We start from the raw sequence: 22776 nt of genomic DNA on the forward strand, positions 1-22776 counted from the left end.
GAAACCTAAAGTGCTTTTTACATTTACGTTGTATAATTGCATTTTACCATGCATGATGAGTTCAAGGCTGTCTATAGATGGGTAGACCTCTCAGGGAGCAGCGAGAGATCCTTCCATTGTTTTTCTAAGGACAGAACAAGCTGCAGTATTCACCAGTCTTTGCTAATCAATAAAACTTTCTCTTCAATTCAAAAAATCAAAGATGCAGACCTAAAATGCCGGAGGTTATAACTCTGTTTTTGCTTTTAGATCATACAAGCTCGTCCAGTTTCTGAGATATCTGCCTCTCATGTGTCAGAGTCTTCATCATCAGGTATTGTGCAAAAAAGTATTTGTTGTTCATATTTTAAAGAGACCACAACTCAAGACAAGTCACCAGTAAACCTAATATCAGGTTGTATTTGTATTTCATATTTAAAGCCTAATTGAACTTTCAGTTCTAATCTGCAAAATACATTCCAGGTGCATCAAACCAGCCAGGAGGAAAGCCTTTTTCTGTCAGCATGCTGTGAAGAAGGATCTTTGCCCTCCTTGAGGTAGCAGTCGTTACTCTGCAGCAGTTCAGCAGGCCCTGTTTTGCTGAATCAGATGTATAGTTCTGTGATCAACAAGACTGTAGCTCTGATACAGCAAGGAGTGCATTGAACCTTTGCAGAGACCACTGCTTCTGCTGGCAGATGACAGGCTTTTCTACCACAGCAATTACTTCTTTCTAAAGCACATAAACACTAAGGGGTCCATTTATAAAAATAAAAAACAATAGGCTGTATGAATGTCTCAGCATTTACACAGCCTTCAATGTGTGAGATGTCATTTTCTGTTTTTACCTATGATCGTGGGCTCTATCTAGTAGCCATAATGCGTTATTTGATTGATATTTGAGGAACGGTAGCACTAATATCATGTGGCATAAAAAATTGCAGCTATGGCCATTTTATACTCCAGGGTCCCTACTTTCAGAAAATATACAAATGCTTTAGGGCAGGGGTGGGCAAACTGCGGCTCTCCAGCTGTTGCAGGACTACAAGTCCCATCATGCCTCTGCAAGTCATAGCTGTAACTGTCAGTTTTGTAATATCGCAATGCCTCATGGGAAATGTAGTTCCACAACAGCTGGAGAGCCGCAGTTTGCCCACCCCTGCTTTAGGGGTTATAACTAATCTTCCAGCCTAAAACGTGCATTTTAACATAGGCAGAAATGGCTCTGCCAGCAAAAGGGTTAAAATTGAAATGTAAACCCCAGAAACCCATATGCTGAAATGTACAATTTAACGTTTAGCAGTTGCAATTTCACTTTTGGCCTCGATCACACAGTCAGCAACAGTTTGTGTGGTCCTGAGTATACACAAAACCTTTGTTTAATGAGTCTCCATCTTTTCTACCATGCAGTGTTTTTGTTTTTCTTACAATGGTGCTCATTTCTTTCGTGAAAATCAAGGTTGTGTTCAATATTAAATTGTGTCCGAAATCCTTTGTCATAGGTTTTGTACCAGTTGCAACGAATAGTAAATTGATGGCGGTGAAAGGTCCGGTTCCACTGACTGATCTGCCAGCTGCCTTTACATCTCCAGCTACATACTTTAAACCTATTGTCCTCATGCAGAATACAGACGTCAACAGGTATTCATTTATTTTCTTGCCTCTGCTTGGTGCATACAGCCAGTTGCAGTACTGTGTCAACATAGCATAGTAGTGTACAGAAAAAGTCCTAAGCTGGCAATAAATGGTTTGTTTTTTTCGTTCAGCCAGTAGCCTGGACGAAAAAAAAACCAAACTGGTTCCTCTGTCCACAAAAACAAGGTAGATAAAGGAATCTCCCATGTGGGGAGGTTGTATTCTGACAGATGTACCCCACAGCTGTCAGAATACACTGATCTGCAGCTGATTGGCTGCATTCGCTGATCAGGTAACAATTTCCAACTTATTCCTTTGACAGAAGTCAATCAAATGATCACAGTGCTGAACTGAAACAAAGTTGAAACACAGTTTGTCTGAAATACTTTATTTTAATAATTCTCTCTGTGTTTAGTTCTAACGTCTCCAACATGCATTCCAGCAATGAAGATGCAAGTCAGAAATCATCCCCTAAGGAAAGCATTATAGTAAAAGATCCAGTAATTACAGAAAAGGATATTTATGTGCCTGACATGGATAACCATATGGAAGAGGATAAAGAAGGTCAAACTAGCAAATCTTCCAGCCGTGCTTCAAGGACTTCTCATAATCGGAATTCCAGTCTGACAGAGTACCCCTCCGATCGCAAAGAAAAGATTCCCTCTGCAGCTTCTTCTATCTCTTCCAACTCTTCAACCCTGACCAGCAGTCCGATTGTAAACAATTATCTCCTAAAACAAGACCCCAAAACTGGTAATCTCACCTTAGTACGAGTACATCTTAGTATTCCAGATCATATACCAAGTGTGTCTCTGGAGACTGACCCTGTATCCCAGAGCATTAAGACACATAATTCTCCTGCATCAGAACCTAACAAGAACGATAGCGAGGAGTATGAAAAATATGACAATGCTGTGTATACATTACCAACCTCTAATAGAACATTTAATGGAAATGACCAAGAAAATAAACAGGATAACCAGCCAACTAAATCATTGACTGTTGTAAATGGGGAGACCAGAAAAGCCACATCTACTCCACTGCAGAAGGTGATCCAACTCTTACATGATGAATTTGCATTTGATGGCTACTTAGAAAATGGCATTGAAGACACTGCAATGGGTATGTCATATAAATAATTCTGAATAAATTCTTAAATAAACTTTGGTGTTGGTCCACTTCACCATATACCCCTTTATACATTGTGAGAAAATAACATGGTAAATATACGTTGGAGTCTCAATGTGATAACGTCTTGGGTTAGTTGGCATTAAACTATCTCAGCACTGCTGATCTGCAGCCTCTTTGCAGCCACTTCCTGTTTACATTTTTGATTGAGTTTGCATATTCTTTAAGATAAAGAATATTTAATAAAGAATTCAGCTTCAGTACTAGGGCATTATTGTTTAAATACCAGTTCTGTTCCAGCAACATACCCATACGTCACTGGAGTTTGAGCCATTATACTGGAATGATGCCTGCAGCTGCATCCCGGTACCATTTTTTGGAGCCAATGATCTGCTCTCTTGTAATAGCAATCAGAACAGCTAACTAGCTGCACGATTGCTATTAGAAGCAAAGGGAGGGGATGTCCTTCTGTGGCTTTTCGAGGATCTTCCATCACACTGGGAGTACCAAACAGCCGGCTCTTCAGCCGGCTAATCATAGAGCCAAGCGAAGACCGGATCGGCTTTGCTCGGCTCCATGATTTAGTAATGTGGAAGCAATGACCTTACATTATTTCCGATTTACTCAGAAATAACCAGCGCCATTTTAAAAAAGAAAAGCATTTAATCACATCGATCTTGGTGTGATGAAATTCTTTTATGGGTAGAGGAGGGATTTGGGGTCTTATTGATCCCTGATCTCTCCATAAAGAGTTCCTGTCACATGCCTATTGCTGTCACAAGGGATGTTTACATTCCTTATGACAGCAATAAAATAAACTTTTAAAGTGACAGTGTAAGAAAACCAAAAAAAAAATAAAGTCCCTCCGTGCTTGCATTCAAAGGCGAACACATGCGTCAGTCCCACATGCATGCAAACAGCGAAAGTCCCACACATGTGAGGTATTGACACAAACGTCAGATCATGGGTAGTAATTCTAACACCAGGCCTCCTCTGTAAATCTAAAGTGATAACCTGTAAAGGCTTTTAAAGCGTTGTCTATGGATAGTAAAATGTACATAGTTTATCACCATTGCACATGCGTGCACAATTGTAGGGCATGACTTGTTTGGGATCTATTTACTTGGCATAACATCATCTTTTATTTTTTACAAAAAATTGGATTATGTATTGTGATTTTGCATCAAAATTCAAAAACGTGTATTTTCCCCAAAACATTTTAAAACCTGCTGTGCAAATACCATGTGAGATAAAAAAAATTGCAAAACCCACCAGTTTATTTATTCTCTATGGCCTCTGCTTAAAAAAATGTTTATACTTTTTGGGAGTTCGAAGAAATTGTTTGGCAAAAAATACTAATTGTTACATGTAAAAAAGAAGTGCCGGAAAAAGCTTGCTCTTCAAGTGGTTAAAGTATAATGTGCAAGTCTGATCAACACTGAACTATTCTTAAACCTACTCCCATACCCATTCTAAGCCCTATGCTAACTATCCTGTAAAGGAAAGCTGTGTATACTTACATAATCTAAGGGCACTCCGGTCTTGTCACATGTTCTCCCCAGCAGCCAGCTTCAGGGGAGAGGAGAGAGAGCAGTAACAATGGGCTGCAGAGCCTGGGCAGTGACAGAATCCATAGACTTACGATGTGACATCCACTGTCCCTCCTCTACACTGCAGCTGATGCTGGGACCGGATTACGTGACCAGGCCAGAGCACCTTTACATTAGAAAAGTATACACATTTTTCCATAGGTTAGTTGGCATGTGGCTTAGCATGTTTGTGGGAATGGGTTTAAACTTAGTTAGGTTTTGACTGGACTTCTACTTTTAAGCAGAGCATAGTAGCCATGGAAAAGGGGGGCAAACAAAAGCTGGGCATTCACTGTAAGATTTCTCTCTTGTTCAGCCCATGAACACCTTGGATTCCAGCAATGAACACCTTGGATGCGTAAACTGTTGGCGCTATATAAATCCTGTATAATAATCTCCCCTACTGGCTATTGTATTCTGACAACTGTGGGTACTGGCTGAACTTTCGGCTGACATTTTTCCACCCTGCATATTTGATTTTTAGATCAAAAGATGCCAGGTGGAGGGGTGCTGACAGGGTCAGTCATGGCTCAAACTTTGTCCTGTTCCTGATTAATTTGTACCAGGAGTGGCTAGCTTAAGGAACAGTAGTGGAAGACTACCATATTGTTGTCCCAGAAAGACGCACGAGCTGGTAGCTTGATAGTGCTGAGGTGAAATGACTGGTAAGTCTTGTGGGTGGTTGTCCAAATATGCCAAATCCAGGCCTGGTAGGTCAATGATAACCACAACATGTGGTTGCTGGAGTCAGGGTTATAGACTAAAAATGGGAACCCTTGCATTGAAAGTTGCAATATTTGCAGGATTTTTATGTATCTCTCTCTGGAGCTTTTATATACCAATATTGAAGAGGCTTTCTTAAATATATTCTTCTGAAGGGTTTGTGTTAAAGGATGAGAGCATCACAAATCAAGGATCTGTCCAGTAAAAGTTAATTGATCACAATATATCTTCTGACCTTTTGGATGCGATCAATATACTTTTCCCAGATTCATCCTTGATTTGTGGCCCTTTTATCATCTATACACTTCAGACTGCTCCAGGGATCCCCAGGAACATAACACATAACACATAACACAAGGGCGCACTAGTGCATTAACATAACTCCATTTTTATTGAAAGACTATAATAAGTGGATACTTACAAATGCATGTAAAGGTCTTCCTATGTATGGTGAATTTGAAGGCGGTCTCATGTGTATCTTTAAATATGCTTGTGCATTACATGCGTTTGTGAGTATCCACTTGTTATATATGTTTTTAATAAAAATTGAGTTATGGTAATCCACTAGGTCAGTGCGCCCTGCCTTATTGTTTTATAGTTTGCATAAGGATACCCACAGTCCTAAGAGGATAACAAGACGGGAGTCCATTCTTTCCTTAAGCACCACACCTAAGCGCAGGAGCTTATGTTCTGAAATACCCAGGAACACCCCAGTTGACAGAGGGCAGCCTTCAAAAATGAAACCTGTGCTGTTGAACATCTGGGTATTAATTGTCAAATAGATGTTTCTGACATGTTTATAAGATCTTGCTCCTGCTATAAAAAATATTATTTTTACCAAATTTTTTCCTAGATTATCCACTGACAAGTCCATGTTTTGTTGTCTCCCATCCAGGGGAATATATTTTTGCCTTGAAAGGTCTTCAGCATGCAACGTTCTGCAGTGCAGTATGTGAGAAGTTCTGTGACCTCTATTGGGAAGATCGTCTTCTGGAAAACCTGTACAGGATTATCAATGGGAAATCCCCCCCTCCTAACAGGTGCATGTTTGTATGCTTCCATATTGAACAGCAGACTCAGTCAAAACTCGTTATTTTGAGAACTTTCAGATTACAATCCAATTAGCGTAGACAGTAGAAGAATCGATCATTTAAATGAGTTGAAACTGTGTTTGGCAAAAAAAAAAAAAAAAACTACAAAGGCAGCTAATATAGGGTCACAAAGACCTGAGGAATAGAAAAGTTTAAACCTGTTTTACAAAATACTTATGCATAGAATGGGGCCATATGCTTCTTTCATTAGGCAAAGAAAATGAGAGGGAGTAGAAAACAAACCACTGAAAAGGAAATATTGCCTCTTCACTCATATAACATTCAGGAGAATTATGACCGTTGCTATTTGAGGAACTGAAAAAAAATATCCTGAATGTCCTTTTAGATGTGTACATCATCTGCAAATTGTTTAGAAAGTAGAGCTTCAAGAGCTGTGTAATTTTTTTGTTATTCTTTGCCTCTCTTTATTTATATCTGGTGCATTGACTGCTAATTGTCACTGCCGCTTAAGCAGTCCACAGAGGAGTTACTTTTTTTTTTTTTAGTCAGCCAGCAGGTTAAACAAAAAACCTCTCAATTCCCCAATCCGCACACTTGATGTGGATGGTGGATCCCTCCCTGTTGAGCCATTGTATTCTGTCAGTGGGGTGACTTCACCGCCGTCAGAATATAGTGACCAACGTTGCCGGCTATGGCCCGGCAGGGCTGATCAAACGACAAAAATCCAATAGGGTTGTTATATAAAAGTAGATTGGTAGATTGACTTCTATAAAACCAGCCTGTCCATACATGGATCAAAATTTTCCCTTCCAGTTCCTGCTGATCTGGCTGAATTTTGATCCCTGCTGGCTTTACTCAGTGCTGTTATTGTTTAGATTGGAATTGCAATGCTGCCATGTTTAAGAAGAAAAAAAAACGCTTCTTTCACCATGCACAAAATTGAATCTGATGAAAATCTATAAGGAGAGCGCTGTTTTTTTTTTGTTTTTTGGGGGTTTTTTTTCACGTGCAATTGACTTTTTGGCAGCAATGGACACTAACTTTTTAATTCCCTGTTTGTATAGGTGTCCTCCATTCATTATCCTTTGGGATTATGTGTGCACGATAATTGGACATTATCATTTTTTTTATTATTTCCTTTTATTTGGTTTAGCTTTAAATATTTACAGATTTAAAAAAAACGGGCAATAAACACATTTTTGTTGTGCAATTCCCAAAGCATGACAATGCTCAGATAAAAATTCCCATTATGCTCAATGGGCCAGGTCAAACCTGGGCATTGTGTATTTCTTGTCATGTGAAGCTCAAAAAAGCGCATTAGGTTCTTTTGGGCTGCATTGTGTGTTTTTGCCCCCATAGACTTAAACATGAGTGCCTGAAAAACGCTGTTTATGCGTTTTTTCAGGTGCTTCCATTTAAAAGTCTCTGGGATCAAAAACATGCCATTTTGCCCCTGTACTACAAGGCATGGGAAAAATGCATGTACAAATTGCCAAAAACAAAATCTCCAAATCGCCTGACTACACTCACGCTAATGGTAAATGGGGGCTTAGAGTAGCGAGAAATTAAATGGTTTACCATGTTCTGCATACAGTAAATAGACTTCTCTTGTTTCAAGTTCAGTTCTGTTAATATCAGACTTCTTTTAATGTTCTGTTCACAGTTCACTGTCTCTTTATCATTTCACAGAAAAGCCGTGATCGATTCTTCTCAGGACAATAGCCCCTCGCAACTTCTAAAAAGGATCCAGAAAAAAGGCAGAAAACACAGAAGACATGAAAAGTTGCCCACAAATGAGCAGAGCAACATATCAGATGGGGATGAAGACAAAACTAGAGCTACGCCAATGATTTTAGAACAAGAGGCCAAGCCACCACAGTCACTTCCTACAACAGATGAAAGGACTCCTATGATGAACAACTTGACAGGTAGGGAAAAATAAAATAGCATGGTATATTTAGCTGTAAAGCTGGCCATATACAGATCAAATTTAAGCTGGTTCATCAAGAATCTATGGGTAGTTCTATTAGCACCACTTCACTCGACATCTTGCAATTTAAAAGTTGGGAGGCAGACAGAAATTTGTTGGCCGAACAGTTACTGCAGCCAGTCAGACAGTGGGCATATCAAACCACTGGAGACTCTGACTGCTCTGTGTTCAGCATTGTGTCTGACCTCCAGGGTCAGACAATTGAAAAACAAACTGAAATCTTTTTGGGGGGGGGGGGGGGGAGTAAACATAAAAAACTAAAATAATGTGGTTGCATAAGTGTGCACACCCTGTTATAACTGGGACTGTAGCCGTTTTCAGAATTAAGCTATCACATTCAAAATCATGTTATCACATTCAAAATCATGTTAATAGGAGTCAGAACACACCTGCCATCATTTAAAGTGCCTCTGATTAACTCCAAAGTTCAACTGTTCTAGTAGGTCTTTCCTGACCGCAAAAGCCATGGTTCGCAGAGAGCTTCTAAAGCATCGGGAGAGATCGCATTGTTAAAAGGTATCACTCAGGAGAAGGGTACAAAAGATTTTCCAAGTCATTAGATATACCATCGAACACAGTGAAGACAGTCATCATCAAGTGGAGAAAATATGGCGTAACAGTGACATTATTATTATTATTATGCAGGATTTATATAGCGCCAACAGTTTGCTCAGCGCTTTACAATATAAGGGAGACAGTACAATTACAATACATTTCAGCACAGAAGAAATGTGAGGGCCTGCTCGTGGAGCTTACAATCTAAAGGAAGGGGGAGGTGATACAAAAGGTGATAGCTGGGGGGGATGATCTGGTGGAGGTGATTCAAGTACAGTTTTTAGGTGGAGGTGGGTAGGCTCCCTAAAGAAGTGAGTTTTCAAAGATCGCCTAAAGGCAGACAGGGTGGGGGCTGACCGGACATGCTGTGATAGGGAGTTCCAGAGGATTGGAGAGGCTTTGGTGAAGTCCTGGAGGCGAGCGTGGAAGGAGGTGATGAGGGAGCTAGAGAGGAAGATATCATGGGAGGAGTGGAGTGGGCGATTTGGGCGGTATCTGTGGATGAGGTTGGCGATGTAGCTAGGTGCAGTGTTGTGGATGGCTTTGTAAGCTGTGGTTAGTATTTTGAATTTTATACGTTTTAGTGGAAGCCAGTGAAGGGCTTGGCAGAGAGGGGCAGCAGTCGCTGATTGGTTGGTAAGGTGTACGTGTCATTCATAATAAACTGAAGGGGGGATAGCCTGTATAACAGTAGACCAGTGAGGAGGGAGTTGCAGTAATCAAGGCGGGATATAACCAAGGCGTGGATAAGTTGTTTTGTGGTGTCATTGGTCAGAAAGGGGCGAATTTTGGAAATGTTCTGGAGGTTGAGGTGGCAGGATTTAGCCAGTGAGTGGATGTAGGGCCCAAAGGAGAGGTCAGAGTCTAGGATTACGCCTAGCATCCTGGCATGAGGGGAAGGACCAATGGTTGTGCTGTTGATCTTAATGGTAAAGTCATGAGTGGGGGATCGGGGAGGAGGAAATATTACAAGCTTAGTTTTTGAAAGATTGAGTTTAAGGTAGTGACATCCATGCTGATATGTCGCTTAGTAGATTTGTGATACGTGAGGAGATTGAGGGGGTGAGCTGGGGAGTGAAGAGATAGATCTGGGTGTCATCAGCATAGAGGTGGTATTGGAAGCCATGGGAGGTTATCAGTTGGCCCAGGGAGGAGGTATAGAGCGAGAAAAGGAGGGGCACAAGGACAGAACCTTGGGGTACCCCAACAGAAAGAGGAAGAGGAGCGGAGGAGGAGGAGTTGTATGTGACACTGAAAGTGCGCTGAGAAAGGTAAGAGGAGAACCAGGAGAGAGCAGAGTCACGGAGGCCGATGGAGTGGAGTTTACTGAGGAGGAGCGGGTGGTTTACTGTGTCAAAGGCAGCAGAAAGGTCAATTAGTATGAGTATGGAATAATGGTCATTGGTTTTAGCAGTTAGTAGGTCATTAGTGAGTTTTAGTAGGGCAGTTTCTGTGGAATGTTGTGGGCGGAAGCCAGACTGTCGGGGATCAAGAAGGTTATTGTCGGTGAGGTAGCTGTTCATACAGTTGTGAACAAGGCGCTCGAGAAGCTTGGAGGCAAACAGGAGCAGGAAGATGGGTCTTAAGTTATTCAAACAGGTGGGGTCCAGTGAGGGTTTTTTGAGAATGGGGGTAACCAGTGCATGTTTGAATGGGGAGGGAAAGGTGCCCATTGAGAGTGAGCAGTTGAAGATGTGGGTTAGAGAGTTTAGGATAGATCAGGAAGGAGGCTGCAGCAGTCGTGAGGGGACAGGATCCAGGGGACAGGTGGTGAAGTGGGCCTTAGGAAGGAGTTTGGTAACTTCCTTGGTGATAACAGGGTCGAAGGAGGAGAGTGTTGAGTTTGGTGTTGGGCCTGGTATGTTGGTTAGAGGAGGAAGCTTGACACTGGAGATCTCATCACGAATTGTGTCGATCTTCTTCTTGAAGTGACTGGAAATCTCCTGTGCAGTAAGTAAGTTGGGTGGAGGCAGTGTGGGGTGGAGTAAGGAATTAAGGGTAGAGAAGAGTTGACGAGGATTGGATGAGAGGGTCTTGATGAAAGTGTTGTAGTAGGTTTGCTTAGCAGCGTGGAGGCTGGAGTTGTATTTGAGAAGAGCGGATTTGTAGAGGGTAAAGTCTTTCAGGGATTTAGTTTTACGCCATGCTCGCACAAGAGTGCGGCTGCGTCTCTTGAGACTTCTGGTGTCATCCGTTTGCCAGGGTTGTGACAGGCAAGGCCTGGTTCTGCGTGTAGAAAGAGGAGCAAGAGTGTCCAGGGAGGATGATAGATGGTTGTTGTAGACAGATGTGGCCAGCTCTGGGCAGGACAGGGGTGCAATTTCATCATAGAGGCGCTCAGTAGCGGAGTGAAGAAGGTCAGGGCTGAGGTGATGGAGGTTTCTACAGGTATCGGTTTGCTGGTTGGAGGCATGGGAGGTAGGAGGCAGGGAGAGTGTGAAGCTGATAAAGTTGTGATCAAAGAGAGGAAAAGGGGTGTTAGAGAGATTACAGGGAGTGCATAGGTGGGTGAATACAAGGTGAAGGGTGTTGTCATTGGAGTGGGTGGTGGATTGTGACTATTGTAAGGTTAAAAGCGGAAGTTAGGTTGAGTAGTTGAGAGGTGGCAGGGGTGTGAACATTGACTGGGATGTTAAAGTCACCGAAGATGATTTCAGGCACCTTCGGGGAGATTACCAAGAACCGGACGTCCCTCCAAAATTGATGAAACTGCCAGAAGAAAACTGGTCTGGGAAGCTGCCAAGAGGCCTACAGAAACATTAAAGGAGATGCAGGAATATCTGGCAAGTACTGGCTGTGTGGTACATGTGACAACAATCTCCCGTATTCTTCATATGGCTGGGTTATGGGGTAGAGTGGCAAGACGGAAGCCTTTTCTTACGAAGAAAAACACCCCAGCCCAGCTAAATTTTGCAAAAACACATCTGAAGTCTCCCAAAATCATGTGGGAAAATGTGTTATGGTTGAGCTTTTTGGCCATAATTCCAAGAGATATGTTTGGCGCAAAAACAACACTGCAGATCACCAAAAGAAAACCATACCCACAGTGAAGCATGGTGGTGGTAGCATCATGCTTTTGGGGCTGTTTTTCTTCAGCTGGAACTGGGGCCTTAGTAACGGTAGAGGGAATTATGAACAGTTCCAAATACCAGTCAATATTGGCACAAAACCTTCAGGCTTCTGCTAGAAATCGGAACATGAAGAGGAACTTCATCTTTCAGCATGACAACGACCCAAAGCATACATTCAAATCAATAAAGGAATGTCTTCACCAGACGATTAACCACTTGCCCTCCTGAGTATTTACCTCCCTTCCTGACCAGGCCATTTTTTGCGTTACGGCGCTGCATTACTTTAATTATTGCGCGTTCATGCAACACTACACCCAAATTAAATTTACGTCCTTTTTTCCCACGAATTGAGCTTTCTTTCAGTGGTATTTGATCGCTTGTGCATTTTTTAATATTTTACGCTATAAATAAAAAAACCAACAATTTTGAGAAAGAAAACAGTATTTTTTACTTTTTGCTATTAAACGTGGCCAGTAAAAAAATTTTAAAAAATCTAATTTCGTCATAAATTTAGGCCAAAATGTATTCTGCTACATGTCTTTTGCTAAAATAAAAATCCCAATATGTGTAAATTAATTGGTTTACGTGAAAGTTATAGCATTTACTAATGGTGGTGTAGATACTGGACTTTGTTTGTTTTTTTTTATACAAGTAATGGCGGCAGCGATCAGCAACCTATAGCGGGACTGCGGCGGACATTCTGACACTGGGGGGAACTGACTTGGTTCACTGACATCCCCAGTGACACCGACACAGTGATCAGTGCTAACAAAAAGCACTGACACTGTATTAATGGCACTGGGCAGGAAGGGGTTAACATGAGGAGCGATCAAAGGGTTAACTGTTTGCAAGGAGTGTTTTACTTCACTGTAAGCACACTGCTTTAGATGGTTGTGCTGTGCGGCTCGCATGCGCCCCCTACCCGGAAATGCAAAATCATGTGTATATATACATGATTTTGCGCACCCCTGCTGCCCTGTAGCAGTATATCTGCTATAGGGCGGCAGGAAAGTAGTTAAGTTTTGGAATGGCCCAGACCTGAATCCGATCAAAAATCTGTGGGGTGATCTGAAGAGGGCTGTGCACAGGAGATGCCCTCGCAATCTGACAGATATGGAGTGTTTTTGCAAGGAAGAGTGGGCAAATATTGCCAAGACAAGATGTGCCATGCTGATAGACTCATACCCAAAAAGGCTGATTGCTGTAATAAAATCAAAAGGTGCTTCAACAAAGTAGTTTAAAGGTGTGCACACTTATGCAACCATATTATTTTAGTTTTTTATTTTTACTTCCCTCCACCTAAAAGATTTCAGTTTGTTGTACAGTTTATAGGTCACATTAAAGGTGGAAAAAGTTCTTAAATTATTTATCTTTGTCTCATTTTTACATCACAGAAACCTGACATTTTAACAGGGGTGTGTAGACTTTTTATATCTACTGTACTTATTAATCATACATAGGTACAAAAGACTTTTTATATCCACTGCACTTATAAATCATACATAGGAACAAAAATTAAAGCAGGATGTTACTCTTCCTATCAGCTATAATTCTCACTAAATCCTTTTTTTTTGAGATAGGGGGATTTTTTTAACATAGAAACATAAAGTGATGGCAGAAAAAGACCGAGTGGTCCATCAAGTCTACCCGGTTTTGTGTGTGTGTGTGTTTTGTGGGGTTTTTTTGTTGTATGGGTTTTTTTTTTTTTTTTTATATGGTATGATCCCTTTATGCACTTCCTTTTTGCTGGCCTAGGCCAAAATGATGTGTATTATGTCCACAGCCTCCTGAGATATCCATCTCATCAGTCCCAGGAGGCTTCAGGGTACTCTAAGGCACATGAGTTGCAATGCATCTCCAGACTTGTGAGTAACAACTTAGCTTTACAAGTAAAAGAGAAGGGGAGGTTAAGTTCCTCTTTAACACATATTTACCAGATTTTTTACATAAAGGTGATCTTTTCCATTTATATCTAAAAACAATAAAACTATGCTTTCCCTTTTAAAAAGCTTGTTTCATATTCTGACATGTTGAGAATCTCAGTGACAAGTGTTTAATGTGTCATTTAGTGGCATTTTAGGCCTTTTAAGAATACGTAGTATGAAATCTCCTACACATGACCTTTCCGTCTTGCCCTCAAAGGTTCTGAGACGCAGGTGGCAGCTGGCACAGAGACTCACACTTCATTTGATGAGACAGATATGACTGATTTCCAACCACAGACCACTGAAAAGGATCAACAACCACAGAGCCTGCGGGCGGCAGCAGAGAATGAAGAGGAATTTATGTACAGAGTGTTCTCTGATTGTAACAGTTTGTGTGTGAGTCCTGATTTCACTGAGAACGAAGATGCCAATGAGTCGTCGTCGGTGAATCAGCGGGAGAACATGTCCATCTCTCCGTCCGAGGTGTACAAGTGTGGCTCAGGCTGGTCCATTGCTTTTTATGGGTCCGAGTTGTTTGATCCTGATGTCCAACACTATGTCAGCATACTTGGGAGGCAGAAAGATAAAAGTCCCAAGAGCATAGAACCCAAACGGCTGGTAAGAGATTGCAAATGCCAGATGTGTTCTTTATAATGCTAACAGTGCTGTTCATGCTTATATCATGCTTTGGCGTAAAAATAATAAATACTGTATTACGCCGTTTATCCAGTGAGGCTTATGAATCTTATTGCATTTTATAATTATTGCACTTTGTAGTATTTTAATTAATATTTTGTTCATGGCTTGGTCAATTTACCCATGGACATTTCATATTTCTGGGAAATACATTAAAACAATCTCTCTGTGGGAGCACTGCAAGGGTGTCTCACTCCTCCAGTTAATTCTTCTTGAATTGTATGTATGGGGATAGAACCCCTCTCAGATTCTTATTGCTGTCGGCATCTCCATTAGGGGGTTTCACCTCTCTTTTTTGTCTTGGTGACCATTGTACCAAGTTCTGAAAATGAAGGTAAATCTAAAATGATTAGATTTGGCACTAGAGAAAAAGGTGAAAGTGAATTCTTCAATGGGGGCACCTGTTCCTATGACAACTCTCTAAGATAATTTATAAATCAATTTATAGTGCCGCGCTCCTATTTGCAAAATCCTTAACTATAAATAATCTCACACTTATAAATACACTAAAAGTGCTTAAGTTGATACATAAATAATATTATATCAAATAAATATCTGTGACTTATAAATAAATAAAAATAAATTAGATAATATTATAAATTAATCAAAATCATAATCTGTGGGGATACATATCACGTGTGATCAATTAATCAATATTGTGCAAATTCATAAGTGGATGTACATAAATTAATAAAGTGCATAAATAAAGTCTTTTATAAATATGTGCAAATGTGCAGGTGAATTCCTTTTTCCTCCCTCCAGGTGCCGTGTGATCTCAATATGCGCTCACCTTAATATTTGCCCAAATATATTTAGGCAAATAGACTTTTAATCCTTCCAGGATTGATGGAATAGTGCTCATAAGCAAGATGTTCCAGGGATAATATAGATCTATTGGAATCCTCCTGTGCTCCCCTCTTTCTCCATATGCAGCTGCTCATGCATGAGTATTAACAAGCTCTATGAGTATCTCCCATTTCCCCTCCTGGGGACACCTCTTCCTCGTATGCTCCTTTCACCAGTATGGGGAATATATATCAAATAAAACAAACAAGAAAGACCATGGTGCCTTATCCTTGTATGAAAAAGTGATTTATTGCTACCAGGTGCGGTGATACACAGCAGTATATGGCACTATTGTGGTACAGGTCAGCAGTGGATACAAAATCAGCAGTAGATATATATTACTCTGCCTTTGCCTCTCTGTCTGCCTCTGCTTCTGCTGGAATCGCCGAACCTCTCCGATGCAACGTCGTGACGTCAGAGCCCCTCCCCTACGCGTATTGTCACAGGGTCACGTGACTTCATCAGAGAGAAAATGATGAGGAAAATGATCATTTTCCCCCTGATGAAGTCACGTGACCCTGTGACGATACGCGTAGGGGAGGGGCTCTGACGTCACGACGTTGCATCGGAGAGGTTCAGCGATTCCAGCAGAGGCAGACAGAAAGGCAAAGGCAGAGTAATATATATCTACTGCTGTTTTTGTATCCACTGCTGACCTGTACCACAATAGTGCCATATACTGTTGTGTATCACCGCACCTGGCAGCAATAAATCACTTTTTCATACAAGGATAAGGCACCATGGTCTTTCTTGTTTGTTTTATTTGATATATATTCCCCATACTGGTGAAAGGAGCATTCGAGGAAGAGGTGTCCCCAGGAGGGGAAATGGGAGATACTCATAGAGCTTGTTAATACTCATGCATGAGCAGCTGCATATGGAGAAAGAGGAGAGCACAGGAGGATTCCAATAGATCTATATTATCCCTGGAACATCTTGCTTATGAGCACTATTCCATCAATCCTGGAAGGATTAAAAGTCTATTTGCCTAAATATATTTGGGCAAATATTAAGGTGAGTGCATATTGAGGTCACACGGCACCTGGAGGGAGGAAAAAGGAATTCACCTGCACATTTGCACATATTTATAAAAGACTTTATTTATGCACTTTATTAATTTATGTACATCCACTTATGAATTTGCACAATATTGATTAATTGATCACACGTGATATATATCCCCACAGATTATGATTTTGATTAATTTATAATATTATCTAATTTATTTTTATTTATTTATAAGTCACAGATATTTATTTGATATAATATTATTTATGTATCAACTTAAGCACTTTTAGTGTATTTATAAGTGTGAGATTATTTATAGTTAAGGATTTTGCAAATAGGAGCGCGGCACTATAAATTGATTTATAAATTAATTTATACAATTGAACAATAGCAACACAATTAAGTGGGTTTGTGTAAGTGCCAGCGAACCTTAGTACACCATACTAGTAGACAAGAATTAATAGCTTACTGAATACCTCATTCATAATAGCTCACAAGTAGTCACTCTTTATAGTAACTCTCTAAGATAGTAATCTCCCTTTTTGGGATTTTGGGGAGATTTCCTCTCATTTTCTGTTGTGTCTCAAGGACAGGAAGTGAAGGGAATTCCCCACAACAGATAAGTCCGCAAAAAAGCTGAACTCCAGGAAAAACAAAATAATTTCCTTTGTAGAGGCGACTCTCCAGCACTGCAAGGGTTCAATGTAAATTTGTGATTAAGGTACCAGTTAATTGGACTTTTACTTGGCTAATCCCTCGTTCTCACAGGCCACATGTATGTTATAAGACAAGCTGTTGCAGCCTCTTTGCTAAAAGTTGCAGGTACTCTGACATCATCAAGTGCAATGCAAGGCCAATAGCCCTGCATTGTATGGGAGGACACAGAAGGACTGCCTATAATCTGGAGCATCAGGGAGTAAAGTTGAACATCAGCTGCCAGAAATGTAGGGATTAGTTAAGTAAAAATCCTTTCCTTCCTTTCCTGGTACTCTAGGCCTAAATGACCAATTAACCCTTGCAGTGCAAGAGTATTTTTTTGGATGTTTTTGCTTTTGGAGAAAACACACACACACACACACACACACACACACACACACACACACACACACACACACACACACACACACACACACACACACACACACACATATAGAACTAAGGTCAAAATATGGGGGAGCTGTGCCTTTGGTCTAGCCAATTTGATAAAGATAATTCTTATGCCCTAGTTGCTTTATTTACTTCATAATACCCCTATGGTTATAGCCCTTTTCCGCACGGTCAATTAGATTTATAGATCTCTACTTTGGAGGGACAGGTCACCTAGAATCAGTTACAAAAGCCTAAAGAGAATGGAGGCATTGCTTTACCTAACCTGTGGGTGTATTACCTCGCTGCCCAATTGCAGCACCTACGCATTGGTCTTCAGACCATTGCGGCGGACCCCTCTCCAGGTTAGGATCCGCCCTAGATATAGCCCTATTTTTTACTAAAGCCCGGGACTTACCAGAAGGACTGGAATCTTTATGCTTCCGCAAGTCTAACAGGCTATACCAACCTATGTGCTGATGCATAAAATTTGGAATAAAGTCAAACAGCTAGAAAGGGTTCAGGGCTTTGCAAGTTATGTGCCCATCGGGCACAATGAAACTGTCCCAGAGCTAGCCAAGCTCCAGTACACCCCTTTGTGGCAAGCACGGGGCCTTACGCACCTACACCATATTTTCCTTAATGGGGCCTTACTTTCTTTTCAGGAACTACAGTCTAGAGTTCACCTTTCCGAACTCTATGTTCTTTTATTATATGCAACTTAAACATGCTGTTTTATTCTGGGTTCTTCTTGAAATTGGCATATGTCCCCCACCCCTGTCTTTCATTTAATCCAGAACTCATCCTCTACGAAAGGCCTTGTATCTCAGTAATATAGGACACTCCTCCTAGGGTTCCTGGAGGGCTACCATTGTAATGCCTTGGAAAAATGGGAGAAAGACATATGTGCCTTTTGAGGAGCCCCAATGGGATAGTGTCCTTGAGTCTATCCATCTTAGCTCCTTGAATACGTCTCAAAGGCTCTCACAATTATACATTATTCTTCGGGCCCACTATACTCCTAGTAAATTACATGTTATGGGCTTGCTGGACTCGCCTACTCGTTGCAGAGACCGTGGCACTCTCATGCACATGCTATGGCGCTGTCAGAAATTACATAGGTACTGAGTCCAGGTAATGGAAACCATTAACAAGGTATTCCAAACTGCCTTACCCTTAGACCCCAAAGTATGCCTGTTGGGTGTCTTGGTTGACCCCCAGCTGACTGACCATTCTAGAGCTGCTTGTAACTGGGCTCTGTTCCAAGCCAGGAATCCATTGCTACAACACTGGAAGGCTGAACAACCACCTACACATAGAGAATGGATAGACCGCATGGGTTATACTCTGTGGTTGGAGAAACTTATCTATCAACATTGGGGATGTCCTGGTAAATTCAGTAAGTTGTGGGATGACAAGCAGGGCGCCACATCAGCGTGGGTTAAAACATAGAAACTTTATTACAAGAGCACTTACATGTAAAACTCCCTCGGTCAGCATCTGGGATGCATGCAATAGGCAGGAATAGTAGAGCCACAGGACACTGGGATAGTGGAGCCGATGATCCCTGCATAGCCTGGACTCCACGGCGTCTCTCCGTGCCTTCCCACCGAGTGATAGGGAAATGTGCAGGTGCAGTGAATGGTTAGTGGGTGGATCGCAACGCGTTTCAGAAGCCCCGCCTCCTTTGTCAAGCAGGCCCGCCCCTGGAGCAGAAGGGTATATAAGAGCTGTCAAGCCGTGGGAAGCCAGTGGGGAGAGGAGGGGGGGGGGGGGGGGGGAGTATGGAAGGGGAGAACACCTCAATGAAAGTGTATGGGATCTCTAGAAGTCATCAGAGGGCATGGACGGAACATTTATGACACACCAGATAAACATATCATAACGGTCCTTCCGACCGTGAAAGACATGGGTCAATGAACAGAGGGGGCGGGGGGTTTTAACCGGGGAGGGAAATGGGGGAGAGAAGACAAAAGATTAAAAACGGAGTAGATCGAGAGGCCATGCAGCTGGATGATCGGATCCACCTAACATAAAAATAACTACATAAGAGATAACAACAACATCTTTAAAAGCATGGATATAAGAAGAATGAGGAATGGTGATAAAACTATTAACATATTAAACAATAATGAGAACTTTTAATGTCAATGAGAACATGCACAAAAACATGAATGAATAAAAACATGAATGAATAAAAACATGAATGAATAAACATGGGGGGAGGGGAGGGGAGAGGAAACCATACATGGTATAATAATTATTGATTAAATGCACAGTATATCAAGTGAATGAATTCTGAGTTAAAGGGTTAACGCTGGAACCATGTTAGGCACTCCAGTGAAAGATAAATGAGTTAAAGGGTTAACACTGGAACCATGATAGGCATCTTGGTGATAACTATAATTAGATGGTGGTGTTAATTTCCAACTCTTCCTTAAGCCCTTTCAGTGACAGTGTATTGAGGGTGAAGATCCAAAATGTCTCTCTGATACATGGTCTGTGAAACCTGTCAGCCTGAGAATCACAAGGGGAATTGTTTCGACTACCCAAACCTTAAGACCATTGATGGACTTGTTATGCTGAGTAAGAAAGTGTCAAGGGACACTGTGGTCTTCGTTGCCATCCTCTATGACCCTCCTGTGTTCACCAAAACATGCCCTAGTCGTTGTAATGGTGCGGCCTACGTAAAGGAGTCCACAGCGGCAGGATAGGCAGTAGACAACACACTCAGTAGAACAAGTATAAATGTTTCTGATGGTGTGTTTCTTTCCTGTCGAATCATAGAAGTGTTTTTGCTATTGTGTAACAAACTTACACATTAAGCACCTCAAGTTTTTTACACTGATACATGCCAGTGAGGTAACAGAAAGTGTCCAGTGGGTGTGTTGTGGAAGGTGCAGGAGTGCCAGTTGTGCTGGAGGCAACTATGTTCTTGACAGTGTGTGCTTTTCTATAGATGATCCTATCTGCCAGTGTTTGATCTAGTTTAGGGTCCTGGAGTAAAATGCCCCAATGGCGTTTAATAATAATCTCCATTTGCCTGTGTTTGTAATGAAACTGAGTGATGAATTTGACATCTCTAGAACTATCAGTGGGTGTTTGGTCCTGGAGGATGGAAAACGGCATGCTTGATATGCCTTAGTCACCAGGCCTTAATCATAACCCTTATCCAGGAACCTGTCTGTTAAGACTAACCCCTGTTAAATGTAGTCCGTGTTCTGGGTGCAAGTCTTGTGTAATCTGCAAAATTGGCCCTTGGGGATATTTTCTATCCATTTAGGGTGATGGCAACTTTTAAAATGTAGATACGAATTTGTATTTTCGTAACGTAGAGCCGACATATTCAATGTCTTGTTATCTCCAAGTATATGTAAGTGTACTTTTTGTTTCTTTTATACTTGTATGTACTGGTTGTGCGCTATGGATGACTTGTTACTTAAACTTAAAGTTCTTCTTTGATTAAAAAATAAATAAATATATATATATATATACACATACATACGCGCTTTAATGTAAAACATTGGGTTCAGTTGTGAGTGTGAGATCTCAGCAAAATTTCCTTAAGAGGTGGGCAGGGCTGGGAACTCTTGCTGCACTGCTTTACGTTTAAAACTGAGCATATTTTATTTCTGTCTCTCCCCAGGAACTTGAACAGCAGCTTATGATTGAAACAAAGAATTACAGGAAAACTATTAAGCTCTACCAGAATCTGATGCAGAAGGGAAGGAGAAATAAAGGTAAAGGGGATATGTTGACTGTGGTAGTTCCTGGTATCTGCCAAGAAGGAAACTGAGAACTGAAGGTTACCCAGAACTAATATAGTTTTGTGCTTTACATTTTTATAGTTTCTGCTGCGTGTCACAGGGGAGGAGAGGGGGCTGGGCATGTGGTATACACAAGAATTTATAGGTATATGCTTGATGGTGACATGCAAGTGATGTGACAATCGGCTAATGTAGGAGTAAATTAAAGTGGGCCTGAATGTCAAATAGTGAATATTTACTATGTTCTAGGGAACATCTAGAAATCTGTCAAACTTCTTCTGTCAAACAGGGAAGGTACACATTCAGTGGGTATAGAAAAATAATCAAATTGTATTGCTTTGCAGTCTCAAATGAAGACAGACACAGTTTTTGTTTTCTCCAGCTGTATTTACTCAGTGCAATTTATAACAACCAAGTGAAAGATATAACAACAACATGTCAAAATTGACATGATCACTGAGTTGGAAAAAGGATCACCCCCTCCTAAAAATGAATTGAAAACTCTATCAGTTGAAGTTAATCACCATCTCAGTGGCACACAAAACTATTTGACTTTCAACTGTGATTAGCAGTGGTCGTTTTGATTAGCTCAGCATGAAAATAGCTCTCCTGGAGCATTTCAGTCCCTGATAGTGCAACTTAGCAAACAATCAATTATGGGTGGCAAGGCACTGTCAAAAGATCTCTGGGATAAAGTTGCGGACTGGCACAAGTCAGTATATGGATACATAAAAAATTCAAAGGGTTTATCAGGTCCTAGAAAAACAGTGAAGTCTATTATTAAGAAGTGGAAGGTATTTGGTATGACACAAACCCTCCCTGGATTTTGATGTTGCTCCAAACTTGATGAAAGCACCAGGAGGAAACGGGTCAAAGAGGCTACCAAGAGGCCTTCAGCAGTTGCAGGGATTTATGACAAAGAGTGGCCATTGTGTTTATGTGACAACAATATCACAAATTCTCCACAAATGTGGCTTGTATGGGAGGGGTGCAAGAAAAAAGCCACTCCTCAAGAAAGGTCACATGACTGAGCTTTGTCAAAAACCCACTTTGAAGATTCTGAGGCCAGATGGAAAAAGGTGTTATGATCAGATGAGACTAAAATTTAATTATTTGACCCCAACACTAAACAATATGTCCGACGGAAATCCAATACATCCACATAACACCACTCCTACAGTAAAGCATAGAGGTTGTAATATCCTGTTATGGGGATGTTTCTCTGCCGCAGGGACAGGAGCACTTGTCAGGATAGAAGGAAAAATGGATGGGGAAAAATACCCGCAAATTCTTGAGGAAAATCTGCTGCCCTCTGCCAGAAAGTTGTCAATGGGAAGAAGGTTTACCTTCCAACATGACAATGACCCAAAGCACACAGCAAGAATGACCACACAGTGGTTGAATGAGAAAAAGGTGAATGTCCTTGCATGGCATAGTCAAAGCCCAGACTTAACCCCCATTGAAAATCTCTGTAATGACTTGAAGACGCAGTCCACAAACGGTGACCATCACATTTAATTGAACGTAAGCAGTTCTGCAAAGAAGAGTGGACAAATATTGCGAAGTACTAGATGTGAAAAGTTTGTAGAAACCTATCCCAACAGACTAAAGGCTGAAATTAAAAGCAAAAGGTTCCAACAGAATACTGACACAAGGGGGTGATCCTTTTTTCCAACTCATTGATTCTGTTTTTAATTTTTTTTTTTCTCTGACATGTTGGTGTTAT

General features: G+C 41.1%; 1 protein-coding gene across 1 annotated transcript in view; it reads left to right on the forward strand.

The window, feature by feature from the left end:
- Positions 1 to 22776, forward strand: part of KNDC1 (kinase non-catalytic C-lobe domain containing 1) — a 177408-nt gene that overhangs the window by 98061 nt on the left and 56571 nt on the right. Inside the window, exons 12-18 of the mRNA XM_089690280.1 lie at positions 250 to 313; positions 1482 to 1620; positions 2057 to 2736; positions 5950 to 6094; positions 7796 to 8034; positions 13865 to 14265; positions 20930 to 21023. Coding sequence (XP_089546406.1) covers positions 250 to 313; positions 1482 to 1620; positions 2057 to 2736; positions 5950 to 6094; positions 7796 to 8034; positions 13865 to 14265; positions 20930 to 21023 — 1762 coding nt within the window. The remainder of the gene's footprint in view (positions 1 to 249; positions 314 to 1481; positions 1621 to 2056; positions 2737 to 5949; positions 6095 to 7795; positions 8035 to 13864; positions 14266 to 20929; positions 21024 to 22776) is intronic.

The sequence above is a fragment of the Staurois parvus genome, unplaced genomic scaffold (assembly GCF_062004578.1).
Source record: "Staurois parvus isolate SC_StPar_1 unplaced genomic scaffold, SC_StPar_1.0 ptg000525l, whole genome shotgun sequence".
In the NCBI taxonomy this organism is placed as follows: Eukaryota; Metazoa; Chordata; class Amphibia; order Anura; family Ranidae; genus Staurois; species Staurois parvus.